General features: G+C 44.9%; 1 protein-coding gene across 2 annotated transcripts in view; it reads left to right on the plus strand.

Moving 5' to 3' along the window:
• TECPR2 (tectonin beta-propeller repeat containing 2) overlaps positions 1 to 22,621 on the plus strand; it is a 626,110-nt gene that overhangs the window by 307,346 nt on the left and 296,143 nt on the right. For both annotated transcript variants that reach the window (XM_086937834.1, XM_086937835.1), the window contains exons 12-13: positions 19,017 to 19,190; positions 20,750 to 20,930. In XM_086937834.1, the coding sequence (XP_086793960.1) occupies positions 19,017 to 19,190; positions 20,750 to 20,930 (355 nt within the window). The remainder of the gene's footprint in view (positions 1 to 19,016; positions 19,191 to 20,749; positions 20,931 to 22,621) is intronic.

The following is a 22,621-nucleotide window of genomic DNA, read 5'->3' on the forward strand; positions in this document are numbered from 1 at the left end:
CGAAATCCCTTTGGAACGTGCGTGCATAAAAAAAAACAACCTCAAAAAAAAAAAGAGGAAAGAAATGTAACTGTAACTTTCCCTATGGTTTAAGGTTGCCTATTTTTGTACCTAACAAAGGGCCTGGCAGTATTAGTGTATTAGTGTAACAACATGGATTTATCTGTATGAGTAGAGGAGCTCAGAAACCTGAGATCCTGGGGTATTGGATCCCTAACTTCCTGCTTGGAGACTTTTAATAAAGTCCTCCAACTTTTCTACTGAGTGGAAGATATGCATCTTATTGTTTAGCATGACCTTCAAATAAGCGGGGAATCTTAAATGAACTGAAGCACCCAGGCGTTTCAAGCTGTCGATCCTCTGCCCCATCTCCCACTGCCTGTTGGAGGTGGTAGCAGAGACATCGGATCTTATCTCATACCGGGTTCCTTCTACCTCAATAGATCTCATCCCCAAGGCTTTTGAAAGTACTTTTTCTTTTAATGAATAAGTCAAGAAGTTTAATAGAATTTTTCTAGGTTTTGGCCGACTTACATTAACGAAAAGGATCCCTGTGGACTCGCTGTAAGTCTTTTGCTATCTCATCTTCTGTTTCTTCTAGCTGAAGTTTATTCTTAATCAGTTTTACAAAATAAGATTTAATATCGTCCCCCTCTCTGCCCTCAGGCACCTTCAAAATCTTCAGGTTATTTCCTCTTTGGTAGTTCTCCAACCTTTCCACTCTATCCAGACCCTCCTTAACAGCTACTTTCAACTTATCAATCTCCACACAGTTTGCCTGCACTGTTTCTCTGAGCTCAATAATCTCCTTCTCTAAGGTTGAAGTTCTCCGCTAAGGCCATCAACCTTCTTCTTCATGATTTCGCACGCCCTTTTAATCTCAAGCTGGTTAGACTCCGATGTCGCAAATCTACTCCTAATTTCATCTGAAAGTGATGCTAGGAGTGCACCTACTGACAGTTCCTCGTTAGCAGGGTAAGTCAGGGCCAGAATCTGTTTATTTTCCCCCTGGTCTGTAATTCTTAGCAGCCCCCCTGCTTCATGTCCTACCTCCTGTGGGCAGACTAGGATCTCATCAGCAGATGTTAACTGCTTCTCGGCCTCGTTTGCTACCCCCGCCATCTTTTCTCCACCCAGAATTAAAGTTTTTGGCAACACTCTAAAATAGGTTTTGAGGGAGGGAGTAATTTTGACTTTAAGTGCTTGCGGCTTCTTCTTTTGTATGTGCTCTTGTAAGTTTTTCCTATGTTTTGTTTTATAGATGGGGGGGGTTCGAATCTTTAACCTTCATGAGAAGGGGCTCACCAACTGCTTCTGTTCCTACTTCTGCCCTTTTATCAACTTTGCCACCTTCCTCTCGCCCCCCACACTCCTCACCCTCTTCCTCCCCTCCTTCCGCCCTCGTCCTCCTACTATCAGGTTCCTGGGGTATCTCACTCTGGCCTCGGGCTTCGCCTTGTTCCCACCTGCCCCCTTAACCTACGTTTCTCTTGTGCTCCGCAAGGGGTACCTGGTCCTTGCCTCCCCAATGTCACCAGCCAGCGTGCTTCCCAGTGCCCCCTTCCTCCTACCTCCTTTAGCCTCCTTTTTTACTCGTCTTGGACCAAGTAGTGCGGTCCTTTCGATCTTTTCCCCTTCAGCGCTCTTGATGCAGCCACCGCTGTCCATAAGTTGCACAATATTCCAGGGGGCTTCACTGCAGGCACCTCAAAACGCGATCTTCGCCGTGGCTCTTCTCCCCCTGCGCAGCTCCAGGGCCGCTTTGCGCCAAACCTGCTCCGGCGCCGTGATGAAAAAGAAAGAAGTGAAAACGCCACTCTGGACGCCAAACGCCTGCCGAGCCCCTGCCCCTCCGTCCTGCTTGCACCGGGCTGAATGAAGCAAGGCTGCAACACGGAGAAGAGAGGCTGGCCCGGCGAACCGGGCAGGCGGCGATTTAATGATTCTAATCTAAGGCACTTTAATCAGCCGGCGGACCCATACAGAGGTTTTCCAAAAGTATTCCAGGTACTTTAATCCTTATCCTATATTTTTGCCAAAAAATGCACGGACGTTCCGGGAGCCGCCCGCGACCTGCTACTCGCCGGCCGCCATGTTTTTTCTCCCCAAGGCTGGCAGCTTTGAAGACCTGTTATCGTTAGCTGTGATTAAAATCCTCTCTTTGCTTGTTAATACCAGAACAAACCTGTTAGTTTGGAATTATTTGTAGGGACAGTCCGGTTCGGTTAGATGTATACAGACATTTGCTTCGTTGAGAATGGTCTGCAGCACTGATGACTCCACTGACTAGTTGTGTTTTTCCACAATACAAGAAAGAGAGTACATTGAGACATCCGCCTAAAACAAACTTCCCCATCCCCATCCCTACAAACACAAGCCAAGTGAGGAGCTGTTGCATCACCCTCAGCGACATTAATGAACACACCCTTGTTTTTCTGCAGTTTTAATGGCTGCCACGAATTGCTTTCTGCACACTGAGTCATCTTGAATCCATGGCTCCAACTGTCTTCCTCAACCTTAGGCTGTACACTTGTTCCACACTGCTCCTGCTTGTTGAGTAAGGCCCTTGCATACAATTTCTCTTCATTCTGATGGTTTGCTAGGTTTACTTTAAGAAAACAATATCATTAATTTTTGTCACTGTAAATTCCTTTATGGACGACTGTTGTATAGTAATCCAACTAGTTTTGTTTTTAAACTCTGGGAGCTGTTTTTCGAAAATTTTTGCACTTATATCATAGTGGGTGTTTGGTTCCTCTTAGATTGCACCACTCCTTGCCATGAATAAAATTGTAATATAGTGTAAATTTTTTGAAGAGAAAATACAGGTACCTGCTTTTGGTATGCATGCATTGCAGAAATGAAGTTAGAGATGAAGCACAACCAAAAGCTTCAATAATATAGAAACACAAAACCAAAAGAGAAAGCGAGGCAAGACAACTTTGAAAAAAGAGAATAAAAAGGACAGCATACATTTGTGTCAAAGATACAATATTTAATTTGTATTACATAGTGAATATTCAATACATCTAACCGTTTCCAAATACCTAAAAGTTGGAATTGATTACAAACACCCTGGGGAAATAAATTCACCCGAAATACCAAAAAAGACAAGAAACAAATGAAGTAAAGGGCATAAGTGTGGTCAGTTACAGTGGGGTTTTGGAAAGTTCTACAAGTAATAAAACAAACATGAATAATACAGTGAAATTTGAATGATTCCACATGTCCACTCCTGTAGAGTTGTAGACATATTGGCTCACCGGTCATTGAAAGATGCGTTATAGAGGACAAAACACGAGTTGGATTTGAATAAATGGACACAAATAAATGCATTAACAGGCATTGAAAAAACTGTAAAATATTAATGTAACCCAACTGAAATAAGTGTCTGGGAGGGAGATTTAATACTGAAGGAACAATAGCAGTCTTCATCTGAATATGAAATGAAAGGAACCAAGAGTGTTTATTAAATGGGGGTCAGCCTTGAAGCACAGCTACTCATTAGTAATTGTAATTTGTAGATTTATATAGTGCGGCTTATCACCTGTGAGAGTATCCGGGCACTGTCCACAGGCTTGGGGAGATTACGTGATTTGCCCCAAATCACAGGATGTTGATCCGATGCCGAGACTCAAACCACGTTCCCCAGCTCCGAAGTCTACAGCTCTGGCCGCTGCACAACATCCTCTCCCTGGTGTCATTAGGAAATTATATTCTGAGAAGATAAGTATTTGAATGGTTACGGAGGGGCATACGGTTAGGCATTTGTTTTAAATTGTGTTGTAATGAGTTCCAGGTAGTGATAGCCACACCTGAGAATGAATGATGTTGAGATAGTGATATTATGAAACTAGGACACTCCAAGAGCAGTGCATTCTTACTATGCAGATATCTGATCTGGGTTGGGATAAAACATACCATTTCTCAATATACCAAGCAAACACATTAACATGCCAGGTGCATGATGTCTTAAGCCTCTACAGCACGCCAACTAATTGTGAAATGAGGCTGGGTATAAATTGGAATGGCATGGCTTGCAAAATAATGTTTGATTTAACCCAGATCTGTGACTGGGGGTGATTGTTTGATTTGTTCAGGATTCCGTCTGTGATCTGTTCCTTTTGTATTTGTCTCCCTAAGTGGTAAGGGTGTGCCCAGACGTGGATTCTGTGCTCGCTGTGCCACAAGATTCAAGCTAGACTGTCTGATGAGGGGGGATACCCCGAAACCTGTCCCAGGCTGGACTGTTGCCATGGGGAGCAGGATCAAGACTGATTTGCGTGTGGCTAGGTCTAAACTAGAATGGCATGGCGTCCAAAAAAGCGATGGATTTTACCCAGATCTGAGACTGGGGTGAATGTTTGATTTATTCAGCATTCCGTCCATCATCTGTTCTTTTTGCATTTGTCAATGTCTTTTAGCGATACGTACACACATTTTCATATTTTCATATTAAATACACACTTTTCTGTTTTGCTATACATATAGTAATTCAACTAATGGACTGCATACCGGAAAGCCACTCACAGGTAGCTGTCGAGCTATCAGTAGCTCACGAGCTACTTGTTGGAGGAGTCTGAAACAGACGGTTTCCTGCAGTGAAACATGAAGAGATGCATGCAGCCCTCTACACCGCATTGGAAAATGGAAAACAGATGTTGGACAACGTTTTCACTGTTAGAAAGCACTTTCAATCAATCAGTCACCAAAAGTAGTGTCCGGGTTGAAGACTGGCTCACTCAGCGATGTTACCATGTCCTCCTGCACACCTGGTCACCGAAGAACACATCACTTTTGGCACAGCTAAGGAAAATAACATAAAGTTCTAGGAACACCATGCATAGATAGGCACAGTGTGTGGCGCAGTAGCCACAGATACCCTGCGGCAGCCAGTCACCAATGTAAGAGACACGCGGGTGAAGTGAATCCAGGAAACAATGATGGGGACCATAATGCAACGTCCAGAACTCCACAGAGTAGCCGCGAGCCTGCAGGGCCAAGGCAGCATTTAGGACAAACCTCTCCGTACCACCGATACCCAGATCAGGGTGCAAGAAAAGAACCCTCATCCACATGATTGGCAACACTGCAACCCTGCACATTGAAAGGCAATTTATGTGAGACATGACATCTACTTACACGTCCCTTTACACACAAAAGCATGGGCACAGGAGCCATAGTTGATTACTGTAAACAGAACAGCCATCTTCGTTTTTAACAACTAATAGATTAAACAACTAACTTACACTGAGTTAGTACTTAGGCTTCTGCCCATGATGCAAAAGATGGATTGAATGATTGTGATATCTGACATAGAACAAAGAATAGGTCATCTTATACCAGTGACCTAAAAGACAGAATTAATTGAATTTTAAAAAATTGTGAATTTAGGGGATGTGCACTTTGCTATAGGTAAGTCAGTTGTAAGAAACTCTATAGCTGACAAATTGCCTAGTATTTCGCGTCGCAATTTATCGCATTTTCATAAAAAATTGTCATATCAGCAGAACACTAGTCGTGTATTAACACAAGGAGTAACACAGCATGCTTTTTTGTGCTTTCTACATTGCACTTTGGGGTGTGATACGACAAGCGAACCATATAACAAAAATTCCCTATACAGATTGCTATCTTAGAGCGGGCACTTTTTTAATTAGCAGGTCTGCTAGAACAGTTTTCATCAACCTGGGCACATCATATTCCACTCATTATATAATGTAAGCAATAATTTAGTAGTTACTGGTCCATTTTAATTAAAATTGTTTAAACCTTCGACCAACTCTGCATGCGTGTGTTATGTCAAAAAAACATCCATAGACTCGGCAGGTCATAAGTACTAGATATTACAATCCTTGTTGTTTTTCATACCTTGAAGCGGTTTCTGAAGTTAAAATGCTTTTTTTGTCCTTACTCAAGCTTTTATTTGAAGTAGAAATGACCCGCCTTAGCGTGGGAGCCGTGCTAAGAGGTTGGGAGTGGGCAGGGTCCCCATGACTCCATTGCTTCTAAAACCATTCCGCCTCCTTGGAAGTGCGCGATGGTTAAAGCTTTGTTGAAAAAGCCCACACTGGACCAGAACAACTTGGCCAACTATCGACCTATCTCCTTACTTCCATGGATGAGCAAACTGCTTGAGAGGCACGTTAACAACATCTTAGTGGACTATTTTGAGTCCAATAGTCTGCTTCGTGCCTCTTAGACAGGGTTCCGTCCTCAGCACGGAACTGAAACCGCTCTTTTGGCGGTGACGGAAGAAGCCAGAGCTGTGCTGGACAAGGGAGGCAAGGCTGCCATTATACTACTTGACCTCAGTGCCGCGTTCGACACTGTCAACCACTCCACATTATTACAACGACTGAGTGGTTTGGGCGTGTCGGGCGCGGCCCTGGAATGTCTAACCTCCTTCCTGGATGACAGATTCTTCCAGGTGTTTGAGGGCGAGTCTGTCTCCCCTAAGCATCCACTTAGTTGTGGGGTACCCCAGGGCTCCTCCCTGAGCCCCACTCTTTTTAATGCCTATATGGAACCCCTAGAGAGTATAGTCCACCCCTTTGGTGTGCGTATTGTTACCTACGCAGACGACACTCAACTGGTGGTCTCTCTTGACCACTCCGAGGGTTCGTCTTCCACCTTAGGTACTTGTCTAGAGGCTGTCGCCAGATGGATGCAATCCTCATTTCTTAAACTTAATGGGGAGAAAACAGATATCATGCTGCTGGGCAACCCCTCTCCATCTGCCCTAGCATCCATCTGGCCTCCATCTCTTGGCCCGCCTCCTCCACCCAAATCCCAGATTAAGAGCCTCGGAATTTGGCTGGACAAAGCGCTTGATTTTTCAGCCCAAGCCACCAAAACTGCCTCCACATGCATCGGGATGATGAAAATGCTTCGTAAGGTGCTCCTCCTGCTCCCATTCCAGGCCAGGAGGATCATGGTCCAGGCCCTGATCCTCTCCCGCCTGGATTATGGGAATGCCCTTTATTTGGGAGCCCCGGCAGCAGTGACCCACAGGCTTCAAGTCACACAAAACTGTGCCGCCCGTCTACTGTTTAACATCCCCCGCTGGCAGTCAGCTAAGAAAGCTCTGAAAGAACTTCACTGGCTCCCTGTAGCGGCCAGAGTGCAGTTCAAGGCCATGTGCATTGTGCACAAATCATTCCATCGCACTGGCCCGGCAATTCTGCACCCTATAGCTATACCCTATGCACCGTCTAGAGCCTTACGCTCTAGCTCTCTACAGCTTGTAACCACTACCAAAAGTAACAAAGCTCGCTGGGGTGGTCGTTCCTTTTCCCATACCGCTGCCAAACTTTGGAACTCCCTCCCCCTTTCCCTCCGAAAGAACAATGCCCGCCACTAGCAATCAGTCTAAAGCGCTGCGAGGCCTCTGGGTAGTTACGCGCTATATAAGTGCAATTTTTCATTTCATTTCATGATTCCGCTTGACTCCTTATCAACGCAGTCATTCTTTTCTTAGTTAGAGGATGCATGTTGTGTATCTTCTCAGAGAATGAACATGGTACAGAAAGAGGAACCCCCACATCACCTAAGCCATGGGAAGTAACACAGCATAGATGCTATGGTGTTTGGAAAATCTATATGAGTGCTCAAGCACAAAGCAAGCAGCGGTGAGGGTGACGGATAAGGGAAACGGAGCTTGGAGCGCTGGGAAAAAAAGCTCAAAACGAGTACAAATCCAAATGGAAAAAGGAACTAAAGCAAGCACTATGCCACACAATGACAACAAGAGTTACACAAAAATACACGCCCATATCGATTATTTAGCACCCCCTGGAAAATGTAAATATTCATCCTGGAGCAGCAGAGTTTATGATGATATAAGAACAAGATTTACAGCCTTCTTTACAGAAACGGAGCTTAGAGCGAGTGAAGAAATGAGTGCTTGTGTAAAGTGCTCCAAATCAAAGCAAAAAGTAGTTCCAAAAGCATTTACTAAAATGGGAGCTCGGGATGGATAGTAGTAATTGGTTCATGCTCTTGGGGCATGTTAAACACAGGACGAGCAATGACGCATGCATGCTTTGGACAAATGTGAAGAAAGGATGAGAGCAACGATGGAGCCAGCAAATGAGAAGCATATATGCATGCTGAAGCCCACAAAGTATATACAACATGTCTCTTTGAGACACACATGAGGCCAAGCACCTCATATTTGTGCAACCTGTTCCCTACGGTTGGCCTTTGGGCCTCGCTGATTAGGGAGGGGATCCTACTGAATCTACGCTGGTGGCTCTGGTGCCTGTTTGGCCCCAGGGAGCCACAGATGGACCATGAGACCGGGGTTCCTAGCGGCGCCGGCACTCACTGGCCGTGCTGTCCCCATCCCCGGCACGCAGCCGGAGAGGCGTCGTCCAACACTGGTACCGACTGGAGCCATGCTATTCAAGCCAGAGTCTGAGCCTTCTTCTTATGAACTAGGTTTCAGGGAGGAATGGGAGAGGTCGGCGGGTCCTGAGGAATACCAGCCTTATGAAGAACAAATCGACTGGTGTGAGGATCTGGGTGAGGCTACTAGACTAGACACTTCTCCAGATACTGGCATGCTTTGTGTCCCTACCATGGCTATAGAGAAGGGAGCTTCATTCGCAATGGTGGTGCGGAGGGCAGCTGAGGTCCTGGACCTTAGTTTGCCCTTGATGGCAGTCAAGACCAATGTCTTGACGAAAGTGCTTCAGCCGGGAGTGTCCCCATCAGAACTGCTTCTACCTTTCAATGAGGTACTTTCTGACTCCTGCTTGGGACTTGGTCCAAGCCCAGCACAGAGGCTCCTGTGAACAGGATGATTTCCCACTGCCATGCTCCAGAGGACCCAAACTTCCTCGCCCAACTCCCCACTCCTGAGAGCTTGGTGGTCCAACCTTCAACATCCCAAGTAAATCCTCGCGCATTCCTAACCACCCCACCAGATCAGGAATCTAAGAACCTGGGCACTATAGGCAAGAAACTGTTTTCTTCCACCAGCTTGCCATTGCGGTCCATGAACACTGCGTGCCATTTAGGCATCTATTCCTAAGCTCTGTGGGATACAGTATACAGTTGCACAGGTGCTACCAACAGTCCTGGGGGAGGCCCGGGCCGTGCACTCCCAGGCTGTTGCAGATGCGGGGGATGCAGCGAAGGTCAATATTTGGTGTGGACTAGACACCTCCAACTCACTAGGTAGGGGGGTTTCGTTCACAGTGGCCCTGCAACGCCACACCTGGTTGAGGACTACTTGCTTTTCTGGGGATGGCCAGACATCACTCATGGACATGGCCTTTGAAGGCTCCCATCTCTTTGGAGATCGGGCGGATTCTGCGGTGGAGGGCTTTAAGGATAGAAGGGCTACGGCCAGGTCCTTGGGGCTTTCTTTGGCCCCTTGTCACCCTCAATCCACTTTTCTCTCCTTTTGTGGCTATGGAAGGGGCATGCAGCCGCGTCCTTACCGGCTCATCCTTAGCGGCTGTGAACTTGGTTCCTGCCGGCCCAGTGGGTCAGGTGGCGAGCGATCGGGTCAGTCCAGCACCCCAGCAGCTGCTGCAACTTCCAAACCTTCCTTGTCAGGCCATTTACCGTCACGGGTGCCCAGTGGGCAGCAGGATTCGCCAACACTTGCCCCACTGGCAGTCCATGACATCAGACAGGTGGGTTTTTCAAATTGTCCAAAGTGGCTACTCCCCTTCGAGATTACCCCTCCCTTCATGCCACCCACTTACGACAGGCTGACGGAGGACCACCTACCTCTTCTCCAACAGGAAGTGCTGATGCCAGAAGTGGGTTGTGGTTGTTATTCTCGCTACTTTCTGGTGCCCAAAAACAACAAAGGCATTTTTCCTATACCTATTTTTACAACTGGCTGATGAAGGTAGGCTCTCCCCAGGCTGTTGTCTCCCACCTCCAGACTACAGCAGACTCCTGCATTCGCTGAGGTTCACTATCAGTGTGCCGAAGTCACACCCAACTCCCTCTCAGAATCCAGAATCTTCCTTTCTTCTGAGCTGTTTTGGACATGGTGCAGTTTTGGGCCTATCCTTCCGAACGGTACTGATATTTGAGCTTCTATCCTGGATTTCGGTGAGACTGACTCTGAGGCTGCTGGAACTCCTGGCCTTCTGCATCCTGCTGGTGACTCATGCTCTCTGACATATGAAGGCTCTGCTGTGGGACCTGAAGACCCAGTAGGCGCAGCTCTGGGAAATTTCTCCGACATGGTCCCGATCTCGGAGAGAACTTCGAAAGATCTGCAGTGGTGGCTAACGCACCGCGATTGCTTCAGCAGCAGACCCCTGTCTCTCCCCCAACCAGATCTGACAATAGTGCCAGATGTGTCACTCCTGGGGTAGGGCGGCCATCTGTAAGAGGTGGAGATCAGAGGACTGTGGTCTCCAGTGTAATCTAAACTCCACATAAACATTATGGAGCTCTGAGCGATCACATTGGCATTAAATGCCTTTCTACACCCGATCCAGGGATAGCTGGTGCAGGTGTTCTTGGACCACACTACTACCATGTGGTACTGCTACAAACAGGGCGGTGTGGGGTCGTGAACTCTTTGACAAGAGGCCCGGTGTCTCTGGACATGGCTGGAACAGCAGAGCTTATCCATGGTGGTTCAACATCTATCAGGTTCTCTGAACACAAGAGCGGACGAAATTAGGGGAAGATGCCTACCGGTTCACGAATGGCGTCTACATCCAGAGGTGGTGCAAAGTATCTTTCAGCAGTGGGGAGAGCCCTGGTTAGATCTGTTCACCACCAAAGAGAACACGCAGTGTCAGCAGTTCTGCGTCCTGGAGTTTCTAAGGCGGTTCTCGCTCAGAGATGCTTTTCATCCCTAGTAGAACTCAGGCCTTCTATATGCCTTTCAGCCCATAACATCCATGCCAAGAATTCTCAAGAACATTAGGAATGACCGTGCCCAAGTCATTCTTGTGGCTCCTGACTATGCATGGAGCGTCTGGTACCCCAAGCTGTTTAGCATGGCCATCGGCTCTCCGATCAGGTTGCCCCTTTGGGTGGATCTTCTGTCACAGCACCAGGTGAGTTCTCCACCTGAACCTGTCAACGCTCTGCCTTCTTGCGTGGAGAATAGACGGTGATAGTTCATACCTTTCACCAACCGGCCGAAATCAGAGACGTTATCTTAGCAGCCTGTTGTCCCTCTACCAAGACGGTTTACACCTGCAGTGGGGTAAAACGTATGGCTTGGTGCACAGAAAGATAAATTGATCCCCTTTCTGCCCCCCTTTCCCAAGTCTTTCCATTCATCCTTTCCCTTGCCCAACAGGGCTCTGCTCTGGGCATTGTGAAGGGCTATCTCTCCACTATTTCTGCTTTTCTGTGGCTGCCTGATCTGCCATCACTGTTGAAATACCATATTATACCTAGGTTTGTGAAAGGTTTACAATACTTGTTTCCACCTTCTCCATTTGTTGTGCCTCAGTAGGGTCGCAATCGCGTCCTCACTTTCCTTATGTGCGCTCCCTTTGAGCCTCTGCTCAATTGTCCTCTGGGGCTCCTTACCATTAAAACGGCCCTACTGGTTGTGATAACATCTGCCCGGAATGTCAGTGAGCTTCAGGCCTTGTCTTCCAAGCCTCCTTACCTCACCATTTATCTTGACAAACTGTTGCTGCGCACAAGAGCCTCCTTTCTTCCACAAGTAGTCCCTCCATTTCATGTAAGTGATATAAACAAAGTGGTCCCAGATACTATAAATGAATGCTATCTCAAATAAATTCAAAAGAACAATATCACAACATTGTTTTTAATCACAACGTGTACAGTAGAAAGATATTCATAAAATACATCGATACTGAATCACAATTAGTGCCCCTAATGGAATGGGAATGGAAGGGTAGTGGTTGGAAGGTGAGGAAACTATACAGATAATGAAACAATGGTCACTATGACCTCAATAAAAATACTGATAATTGATTATCACAGGCTAAAAATCACAATTCATAAAATAATTAATTAAACAAACTCATGCCTCACAAAAACAAAATGGCAAATGATAGATCAGGAAGGAGGCTGAAAATCGGAAGGAGTGTCGACTTTTCGACCCGAATTAATGCAGGTATTCGATGGAACCTTGCTAGAGGGTCTTCATCAGGACAGGGACGAATAGGGGGCAGTCAATTGGAAATAGGATCTTTCAAGTTGGGCAGCAATACAAGGTATTAGGTACCGTTCAATACATCTCATCAATAAAACAAAGTCATTTGATAGATGGGAAATCTGCCACGCAGGTCGGGACCTGAGATTATTGGTAAAGCCACTGGCCCTGGAGGGTTCTTTTAGAAATACATGTCTCCGGTGGTAGAAAAAGACGTTTTCTGATGCGCTGGGAAATACGGGACTTTCCAAGGAGTCCGGTTAATGTAGTACAAATTAGTAGAGGTCGGTATTGATACAGCCTCCAAGAGAAGTCCAAATTCTTTAAAAGGAGATCAACGGTGGCCACAGGGGTCTGATATACGTATTGTCGCTACGATGGGGTATAGAACGGCCGCATAAGTCGGTCCAAAGTCTGAAGAAGTGATTCCAGGGCTTATACGGGGGTTTTAGCAATCCAAGTTAGTCAGCGATTAGCGTTCGGGTCCGATAGTTGGAGAGGTTTCTATCCGAGATTAACTCTTATTTTAAAAAACCTACCCAGGTCCCAGCGACTCATTGGGTCAACCCGTGTTTCTACAGCACCTCCATTTCATGTAGGCCAATCCATGACCTTGCCTACTTTTTACACTCCTCCGCATCCCTCTAAAGAAGAGGAGCGACTCCCCGATCTGGACAGAAAAGAGCGTTGTAACTTGACTACACACAAGAGTTCAGGGTGGATAACCAACTATTCGCAAGGTATGCCGGAGCGAAGAAGGGACAGGCCGTACAGGAAAGGACCATCTCACGAAAGATCGTTCTTTGTATTAGGAATTTGCTACACATTGACTAAAAAGTAACCCCATGAGGGTGTGCGTGCCAAGTCCACCAGAGCTAAAGCTGCAACATTAGCTTAGCTTAGCGTTAGCTCGCGGAGTTCCAGTCCTGGGCCACTGCCAGGCACAATCATCGGCATCTCTGCACACATTTACCAAACAATATTGTCTGTACAAGCAGGTCCGTAGGGATGGTCACTTTACCTGTTCAGTCCTGCAGGACTTTCTCTTTTGAAATTGGTCTGCAGACCAGCCTCTGGTAAGGCATTGCTTGGGTATCTACAAAGGTAAGGAATCTGAGGCTAGAAGTTTCTATCAGGTGAACAAATTACCTACCTCTGGTAATGCCATTTATGGTAGAGACCTTATCTAACAGCAGATTCCTTACCGACCCACCCATCCTCCCCGAACTGCGAATGGATTTCTAGGGACAGGGTTTTTCCCTTTTCAGGGCCCTAGTTTTCCACACCAGTGGTCGGTGTACTTCTTGGCTCCGCGCTTCTGTCTTGGAAAGTCACGAAAAGTAACTAATGTCAGCTCTCCTGGGTGGTGCCTATATAGGCTCTGCAAAATTCACTTCCTTTGCAAACAACATCAACGCCGCTACGCTGAAACAATAACTCTGCGGCTAGATGAAGTCTCTACCAGATAAGGTGTTACTGAAGGTAAGTAACTTTTTCTTTTTGATCTAATAAAGGTGGTATTCCAAATAATTAGAACTTTTTAATTCGAATGGCAGCATGCTACTGCTTCTGGGTGGAAGTATTTAATCTAGGATATTGATAAAATGCTGCAAAGAAATGAGAATGCAGACCATTCACTCCTCCGGGAGGTATCCAACGATACATTGTCATGAAATCAAGGCTCAGACGAGCTGAAACGTTATGGCGACGAAAAGGAATAAATAATTTTGCACAAATACCTGTCCGTGTCCGTTTTGGGGAAGGCGAAGGTGATGCACTGACTGTCTTAAAAAACTCGGAGTGTTTGAGATATATATTTGTTATTATTATTATTATTATTTTTTTTTAAGTATGTGGAGGAAGCACCATAATGGAAAAAGAAAATACACTTGCAAATATTAGGTCTAAAAACTTGGGAGACTGATCCAGGAATGAGAAATGAAGTCGGGATTTGTAGAAATAGGCAGCTGAATCTTTCTTTCAGTTTAAGAATGAAATATTTAAGTGCCCAGTGTCAGAAGTTTAGAAGCGAGGTTTTAGAAGAGCAGATTGGACATGCTCCATGATCAAACATCTCTGTTGCCAGACACTGACCACACCTAAATATTGACTTCTGATGGATGCTTCTAAATGCAGATTCCTCACCTTATACAAACCCCCAAGTGCCATACTAAATCCAGAGATGGTATCGTGTGACTCCACTTTGGGCTACATGCCCTGGAAGTGTTGGGGCGGAGCTGAATATAAGCGACACCACTGTGTGCTGACTTCAGTGACTTTCTTTCTGCTTCTTTCAACACTTATCCAGAGCTCTGCTTCCAAATTTGTGGTTTTCTGATGACTTCCAAACAGTTCACAATCTGTTAGGGAGCGATGTCCTCACCGAAAACAACAGGTTTCAGATGTCAGTCATGGACCTGAATGAGGTTTGTGGTGCCTGGGCTCGACACATGATTGTAAGGGCCTGATTTATAATCTGGCAGGTAACATGCAGATATTCCGTCTGCCATATTACAAGTGCATATATCCTATGGCATTTGTAGTAAGGAAGACCAGATAGCTGTTAGATTGTGGTGAAGTAACCAATCCATAAAACTCTAAATAAGGCCATAGGGTGTGTGATAAGTGCCCCCTCGAACACTTGGAGGTAATCCAAGACTGGGAGGTTATGTTGTATGTCATTAAATTCAAGAAGAAGCACAGCTGTAGCAAAAGATCCTGCTCTAAGTCACGAGTCCGGATTCAGTCTCAGGGCCACTTCTGTGACCGTTTTACTTTGCACTCAAAGTTAAAGTCCAAGTTTAAATGCAAGTTGGAAAAAAATAAAGCAGGACTCATCCTGCCACTCTGCCATCAAAGAGAAGGTGCAAGGGTGTCACTATGTAAGTTGCACTCGTTTGAGGTTACCAGCTACACAAAAGATTTCTAAGTTGGTCCAGATGTACCCTGTGTTTTCCTGGACATTGTTGACCCCACAGCAGTTGAGGACTTTGAAGAGCCCACTCTGCAAATTTTTAGTGTGCCTCCATGTCTCTCTGGCGGCCCCACGGAACTGCAGGGACCTCCAATCAGGCTTCCACCAGCAGGTCCCTCCCCATCACCCGTATCTCCTTGGGACCCATTAAAAGGCTTGTACCAACTCTGTTACAGACTTAAACTCCGGCCCCACAATGCACGCTGGTTTCTGTTACCCCAACATTAATAGCGCAGGAGGGTGATCTAGTACAGGCGCCCATCTCAGATCTTGAATCGGCTAAAGGTCGACCAGTGTTATAAAATCCGTTGTCATGCACCCCGGTTCCAATCCTGGCCTCTACCACTTACCAGCTATAAAAGTCTTAATTATCTCTTTGACCTTGATTTAGATCCATTCCGGATCAGGTTGTACTCCAGGATACTGATGATGACGATGATGTTGAAGGGGTTGACATGCTGCCCCCTCTTTATACTGATGGCACCTTATACCTTGATTTACAGAATGCCAGTGGACTTAATCTCTCTCTTCTGGGACAGAACTTGACTTGCCACATAGGCCACTAATGGAAGAGAGTGCCTCATTAGAAGTGGTGGTTCGGAGGGCAGTCCAGGTACTAGAATTACAGCTGCCTTCCTTTGTACAAAAAATCAGATATCTTCGCAGAAATTTTGCTGCCTGGGCTAGCAGCATCTGAGCCCCTACTTCCATTTAATAATGAGCACACAGATACACTAATGGCTACATAGCTGAGACCATGGTGTTGCTTGCCTGGAGGCCAGCCATCTTAGATGACCCAGATTTCCGAAGAGACAGTTTGAGATCTGCAGTGGTGTCTGATTGAGCGCAATTTGTCCAGTGGCTGGCCCCTCTCCCTAACACATGCTGTAGTAATGGGCCTTTCACTGCTAGGTTGGGGTGGTCTGTGGGAGGTGGAGATCAGAGGACTCTAATCGTCAGCAGAGGGGCAGCTCCACATCAGTCTGCTGGAGCTGCAGGCCTGCAGGCCATTCACCTGGCTTTAAAGACCTCCCTGCCGTCTATCAAGAAAAGACTGGTTCAGGTTCTCATGGATAGCACCACCGCCATGTGCTAGCAATCAGTGGGGTCCTGGAATCTAGGCCAAGAAGCTTTGCATCTCTGGAGGTGGCTGGAGCACCGCACCCGCTCCCTGATCACCAATCAACTGAGCAGTCGAACTAAGCAGACGTCAACTGGAATATCACGAGTTGTGTCAGCAGCCTGTCAGCAGCCTGAGGTGGTGCAGGGTGTCTTCTACCAGTGGGGAGAACGCAGACTACATCTTTTTGCCACCATCGAGAATGTGCAATGTGCAATGTCATTAATTCTGCGTGTAGGAATTTCTGCAAGAGCACTTGTTAGGCAATGTATTCAGGCAGGAGTGGACCAAGGGGCTCCCATACCCTTTCCTGCAGTTACCTGTCCTGCCTGGACTTCTGAAAAATATGATGAGCAACCGGGTCCAAGTCCTCTTAATGACTCCGTATTGGGCCTGGGAATTGTGGTATCTGGAACTGGGCATGACATCTGTCATCCCATCAGCCTTGTACTTCATGAGGACTGCTTGTGTCTGCGAAAGAGCAGGGTCATCCACCGGAATCTATGCAAGCTAAACCTACATGCATAGAGATTGCGTAGCTATAATTGACTGTTTGATTTGCCTCCTCAAGTGATGCACTTCATCCTTGACAAAATCCATTTATGCCGGCCACTGGGATACATTTTTTACCTGGTGTGGTGTCGCAGTATTGACCCCTCGCAGACAAAGCTATCAAACTCCCTTTAATGTGTTTTGCTTTTAGCCCTGCAAGGCCTTGCAGTGGGCACGATAAAAGGTTGTTTAGCTACTCTTTAGGCCTTTTTACATTTGCCAAACCAACCATCTTTCTTCAGATCACCTGTTGCTATGGGTTTTATTAAAAGTTCGATATACGTCTAATTTTTGTAAGGTTGTTACATTAGCTATGAAGTACATAGATGGGGTTGATGTGATGGGCATGACCAGGGTTTTGTTATGCGGTATAAGACCCAGATGTTAAGAAAGTTTGGGGTTGTCGTTTACGGACCTGAATGGCTTACTTTCTTATTTTACAAATGTTATATAATAGTCACCTGCTTAGAAACCAATATACTGACTACTGTATGCTTTCACTACTGTAATGCTTTCAATTACTATATCTGCTGACTCAATATTAAGAGTTTTGGAATAAACAAAAGTTTGACACATTACCTCCCATGCCATTGGGGTTCCTTAACTTGGTCTTGCCATTCATTCCTCATGACCACGCCATTTGAGCTGATCCATAGCAGCACGCTACATCTCCCGACTTTGAAGACTGTCTTTCGTCAGCTCATCACATGAGTGAACTACAGGCATTCTCAATGCAACCCTCCTACACCATGTTTCCCCTTACAGATTGGTGCTGGGGCCTTGGGAAGGCTTCTTACCAAAAGTCCTGACTTCCTTCCTCTTTGGGCAATCCATCACTCTGCCAGCGTCCTTTGATCCACCTCCCCCCTTGAAAGAGTAGGAAAGAAGCTCTATCAATTGGACCCTAAAACGGCTTTAAGCTTTTACTTGGATCATATTGAGGATCATCGGATGGATAATTCGTTTTTTGTTGGGTTCTCTGGAGCAAATAAAGGAAGGCTGTGCAGAAGGGGACTTTGTCGAGGTGGATAGTCCTTTGCAGTAAAATCAGCTGCACGTTTGTCAGGAAGCAGCTCCTCTAAGCTCATTTCACCGGGACTTTTGCTACTACCACTGCATTTGTGCGGGTGTGTCTGTCCTTGATATCTACCAGGCTGCGACATGGACATCAATGCGAACAATCGCAATGCACTACTGCCTTAACACCCAGGTTTAGCAAAACTGACTCTTCGCCTACTTGGTTCTGCAAAGACCTTTTGGTCTGAGTCCACTCCACAGGCCCTGTGGCTTTGGGAGTTAGTGCTTTGGTATCTATTATGTGTTGAGGAATCTGGGATTAGAGGTATCCATCAGAAGAGCAAGTTGCTTACCTTTGGTAATACTCTTTCTGATTGATAATCTATTTAACCGCAGATTCCTCACTGTCCTACCACATTCCTGTTCTATGGAGTGGTGTTTTTATAACATCTAAAAAGGTTCAAGTAGTATTCCGCACACTGTTGCCAACAATTGTTCATTCTCTGCATTTGAGAGCTCAGAAACGTTAAAGATAAGAAAATGGCCTCAGCGTGCATGGGTGATACGTATATGCAGCTCTGCTCCATCCCCTCCAGGTGCTATAGAGCCCACGCAGAGCCACACTGTGATAAGTTGCGCCTCTCACACATCCAATGTCCCAAAGTGGACCGTGCTAGTACTGCTGTGAGAAAATCTTTGGATCCGTTCTGGAGCTTGGGTCTATTCTAATATGAGGAGTTCGTAGTTATATAGAATATCCGCCAGAAAGATTGTTACCAACGGTAAGTAATATGGTCATTATACACATATTTGAAAGAGGTACTCTTTATTCTGTTGTAATCCACTGATAGTGTAAAATGTGTGAATTGTCCAATTAAACTGTGCAGTTATTTTGAGGCTTGTAGTTTTTATTGAATTATCTGAGATAAACTGGATATTATTGGGAAAGGGGTCATCTTAGATGTGTCACATTATTGTGCTTTGTATGTAAGTGATGAGAAATTATATAATCTATAGTATAATGTAATCTTAGTTTTTGTTTTAGTACAGAAATGTCTAAATGCAACCACAGTCTTGGACGCTTTAGTTGTCCAGTAGAGTTACTCATGAGCAGACACTGAAAACAATATAATCATGTTTTAGGTGTAGCTGATTACATGGTTGACATCTAAAATTCTATTTAAGAGATAGTTTTTGTGATATCTTTTTTTGTGTGTTTTATACCTCTAAAGGTGCTCTTCTGTGGAAGATTGAGCAGAAATCAAACAAAGCTTTTGCATGTGGAAAAGTTACAATAAAGGGAAAGCGGCATTGGTACGAGGCCCTTCCCCAAACAGCCTTTGTAGCCTTGAGTGATGATACCGCCTGGATCATTAGAACAAATGGGGATTTATACCTCCAGACTGGTACGTACAATATGTTCACATACGTCATTCAATCTGTGGGGGTTGTTTTTAGTTGGAAAGTTAGCGGTACGAATAAAGCAGGAATAGGACTTCCTATTTAAGCATTTTTCTCTAAGCAAGAGTGCACACATTTTTAAATTTGTGATTGGTTGATCACATTTATATTGTGCTCACTAGATCTACTGTCTCATGGCATTGCTGTGCCAGTTTTATCTTCTGATTCCAGGGATTTAAGAAAATGTATGATGTGTTAATGTGGTCCCAAACTGAATGGGATCCAATTCAAATCTTGCTTGCTATGGCGGGCAGTCCAAATTCTAATGCTAGATACAAAAGTGCCTGCTTCCCTCTTTTTAGTGCTAACTGATCTGAGTGGCGAGTTATTAATGTTTAGCCCCGGCTGGTTGCAGTCTTTCCCCAGGGTATTTTGGTCTTTCCTAAACAATTACTTTGTGGGTGTTAAAAAGATTTTAAACTGTATGAAGTCTTCCATCATTTGTGAAGTTTTTGTCTGAATAATTTCTCCCCTTCTCCGAGAGAAGTGGCAATTTGTTTTTAGAAACGAGGATTTTCAATTAAATTAGAGTGCTCCAAAGTAATAGTTAATCCTACGGTTTTTATGAAAGTGGTCAAAGGACAACACGCCATTGCAATGTCTACAATATAGAGTGAAATAATAACGGTGTTATAGTTCGTTTTCTATCAGAACTGCATTTAAGGAATTCTAAGACAGTCGTAAACTCAGAAATAAGCTGTAAAAGGTAGGAAATTAGCATGATTGTTGAAACCCACATTCAATTGGTTTGTAATTTATGGGAATGCAATTTAACATTAATGTTGTTCCCTTTGCAGGCTATCCATTATTTGTGTCAGTTAAAAAGAAACCAGAAATTTGAAAAGTTTCTTTATTATGAGTGGTTAGTTGACATATACCTCATTACATGACTAACAGATCCTGTGTTCTACTTCTATTCACTTGAATGTCACAAGGACTTTAAGTCGAATGAAACTTGGGAGTCCAGCATCCTTGGCTAAACCAACCTAGACTACTCCAATATCCTGCATTAAAAACAAACCTCAGGGCAAGTCCTACCTCATGGGCTTTAGGAAGGGCCTAAACTAAACTAGACTATTCTGGATCACCTTTAAATCAATCTTCATATCTGAGTATTGCATTTTAGGATAATCTGGGTTTGTCCACCATAACTCCACCTCTTCCCATACCACATTTGTTCCCCTGCCCAACTTCTATTTTGCTCATATCAGTCTCAAGTAACTGAAAGACTATCCTCTGCAAAACCCTTTAATATATAAATTAATTGATAGTGTCAGGGTAAATTTAGTCTCCATATGATAGTGCTAAGCTACCCACCCAGGCTTCTGTGTTTGTCTCTGCTGTTGATTTTGCTTTCCTTTTAATGCTTAGTCACCAACAAGATTGTCTTATGTAGAGTTTACAAGAAAGTAAACTGATGTTGTCCTAAACGTGATGCTTTATATTCTTTTAAATAGCAACTGGCGTGAAAGCTTAATTTATTGTGATTTTTTCTCTCCATAAGGTTTAAGTGTGGATCGTCCTTGTGCCCGAGCAGTGAAGGTTGATTGTCTATGTCCACTGTCACAAATTACATCCAGGGATAATGTTGTGTGGGCACTGACTGAGCAGCAAGGTCTTATGTATCGAGAGGGAGTCAGTAGCTTCTGCCCTGAAGGAGAACTATGGAAAAGTGATATTATCAGGTACTAAAGGGCAATTCTGAACTTGAAAACCTTATAGGTTTTGATTGTGGATCTCTGTAATCCTTCTAATTTAAACCAGCAGAGGTTTGTTGTATGTATTGTCTAGAATCTGTATTCTTTCAAAATGAACAGAATGTACAAAAGTCACTCCATCATCACTTGCACCCAATTGCATTTTGAGGGTTTTCCCAGCAAACCATACGCATGCTGTTTACTTTGTGTTTAAGACAGCCCAACTCATAATCCTGATTTTCTCTCAAGCAAAACTTTCTAAAGACTTCTTAGGTATCCTTGACACTTGAGATTTCTAAATCTTGAAAATATTTCCTCCTCTCATTGAAATGAATGAAATATTTTAGCTCTATGGGTGGGTTGAGTTCCCTTGATACAGCGCACAAATGTCCTTCTCCTGGTCTGCAATGAACCAAAATTGTTAACTGTTACCTGGATTTTGTGATGTTTTCAATTACCTCCCATAGTAGCCTCTTGTTAATTTTATTGTTTTTGCACTACATTCACAACCTCAGCTGCCCAGCTTTCATGAATCACTGACCACAACCAGAATAGATGCACAAAGTGAATGCACAGTACATGCCCTTGACACCAGCGGTGGCCGCCATAAATAAAGGGTGGTGAGGCAGATGAGGTCGCACAGGAGGCGTTGCACGGGGTTGGAGGACAGGTTAGAAATACCATATAAAAAAAACATACCTTCTGCCACTGGCCGCCTCCAGGGTCGCATCTCGTCCACTGCTTCTCCTCTTCCTGCCTGGGCCCAGCAGCCCCTGGGACAGACTCCTTGTCCAATCCCTGCGCTGTAGAGCAGCGCAAGGATTTGTCTGAGCCGGCAGGAAAGATGCCCTGCTCAGACCAGGCAGTCTGTATGGTTTCTCCAGTCAGGCTGCTCTATGCAACTGGGCTTGAGAAAACCTAAGTTGTGCATGTGGGTTTGTTCCGCCTGAGATGACTGGCCAAATCCACATGATCACTTAGGGAGTGGAGTACACATAGCACTCCTCCTCCCCCTCCATGCCTCTGGCCTGCCCCTCCCAACACCGCTGGCTAAGAGCCGGCAAATGCAAAATAAAACGATGCAAAAATATAATTTTATTTTACATTTGCTGGCTCTGAGCCTGGCGGTGGGGCGGCAAGCCTCCGCCATTGCGGAAGAGCCTCAACTGCTTGGCACCCTGCCTTATAGTTGATGATTCTACTTCTGCTGTATTAAAATGTAAGCACTCTCTATTTGATGTACGGTTGACAGCACTATGAACTGTCAATTACTTGGTGACGGAAATATAAATTTTTAAGTGGTAAGCCACTTCACTTTGTGTAACATGCATTTCTTACCTCTGAAGGCTATGGTCAACAGCTTTAAAATAACTATTATCTCATGTTTTTCTGAACATTCTCAGCTCGTATAAATCATTTTCATCCCCACTTCACTTGGCAAGGAAGTGCCAGCAAAGAATCGAAGAATGTGTTCATCTCACTCATGGTCCAAAAGGTTCATGGTAGCATGCCATCAGTCCACCAAAAGCACTTTGCCTTATTGTGGTTTTGAACCACTATATAGGTGCTGTTACAAAAAAATTCCCATACTTGATACACCTGAGTCTTTATGGAAATTGTAAGTGCTCCTAATGTGTGTGTTTTCCCTTAGTTTTTTTACTACTGTTAATGAGATAGAG

Source organism: Lissotriton vulgaris, chromosome 9 (assembly GCF_964263255.1).
Source record: "Lissotriton vulgaris chromosome 9, aLisVul1.2, whole genome shotgun sequence".
Taxonomy (NCBI): Eukaryota; Metazoa; Chordata; class Amphibia; order Caudata; family Salamandridae; genus Lissotriton; species Lissotriton vulgaris.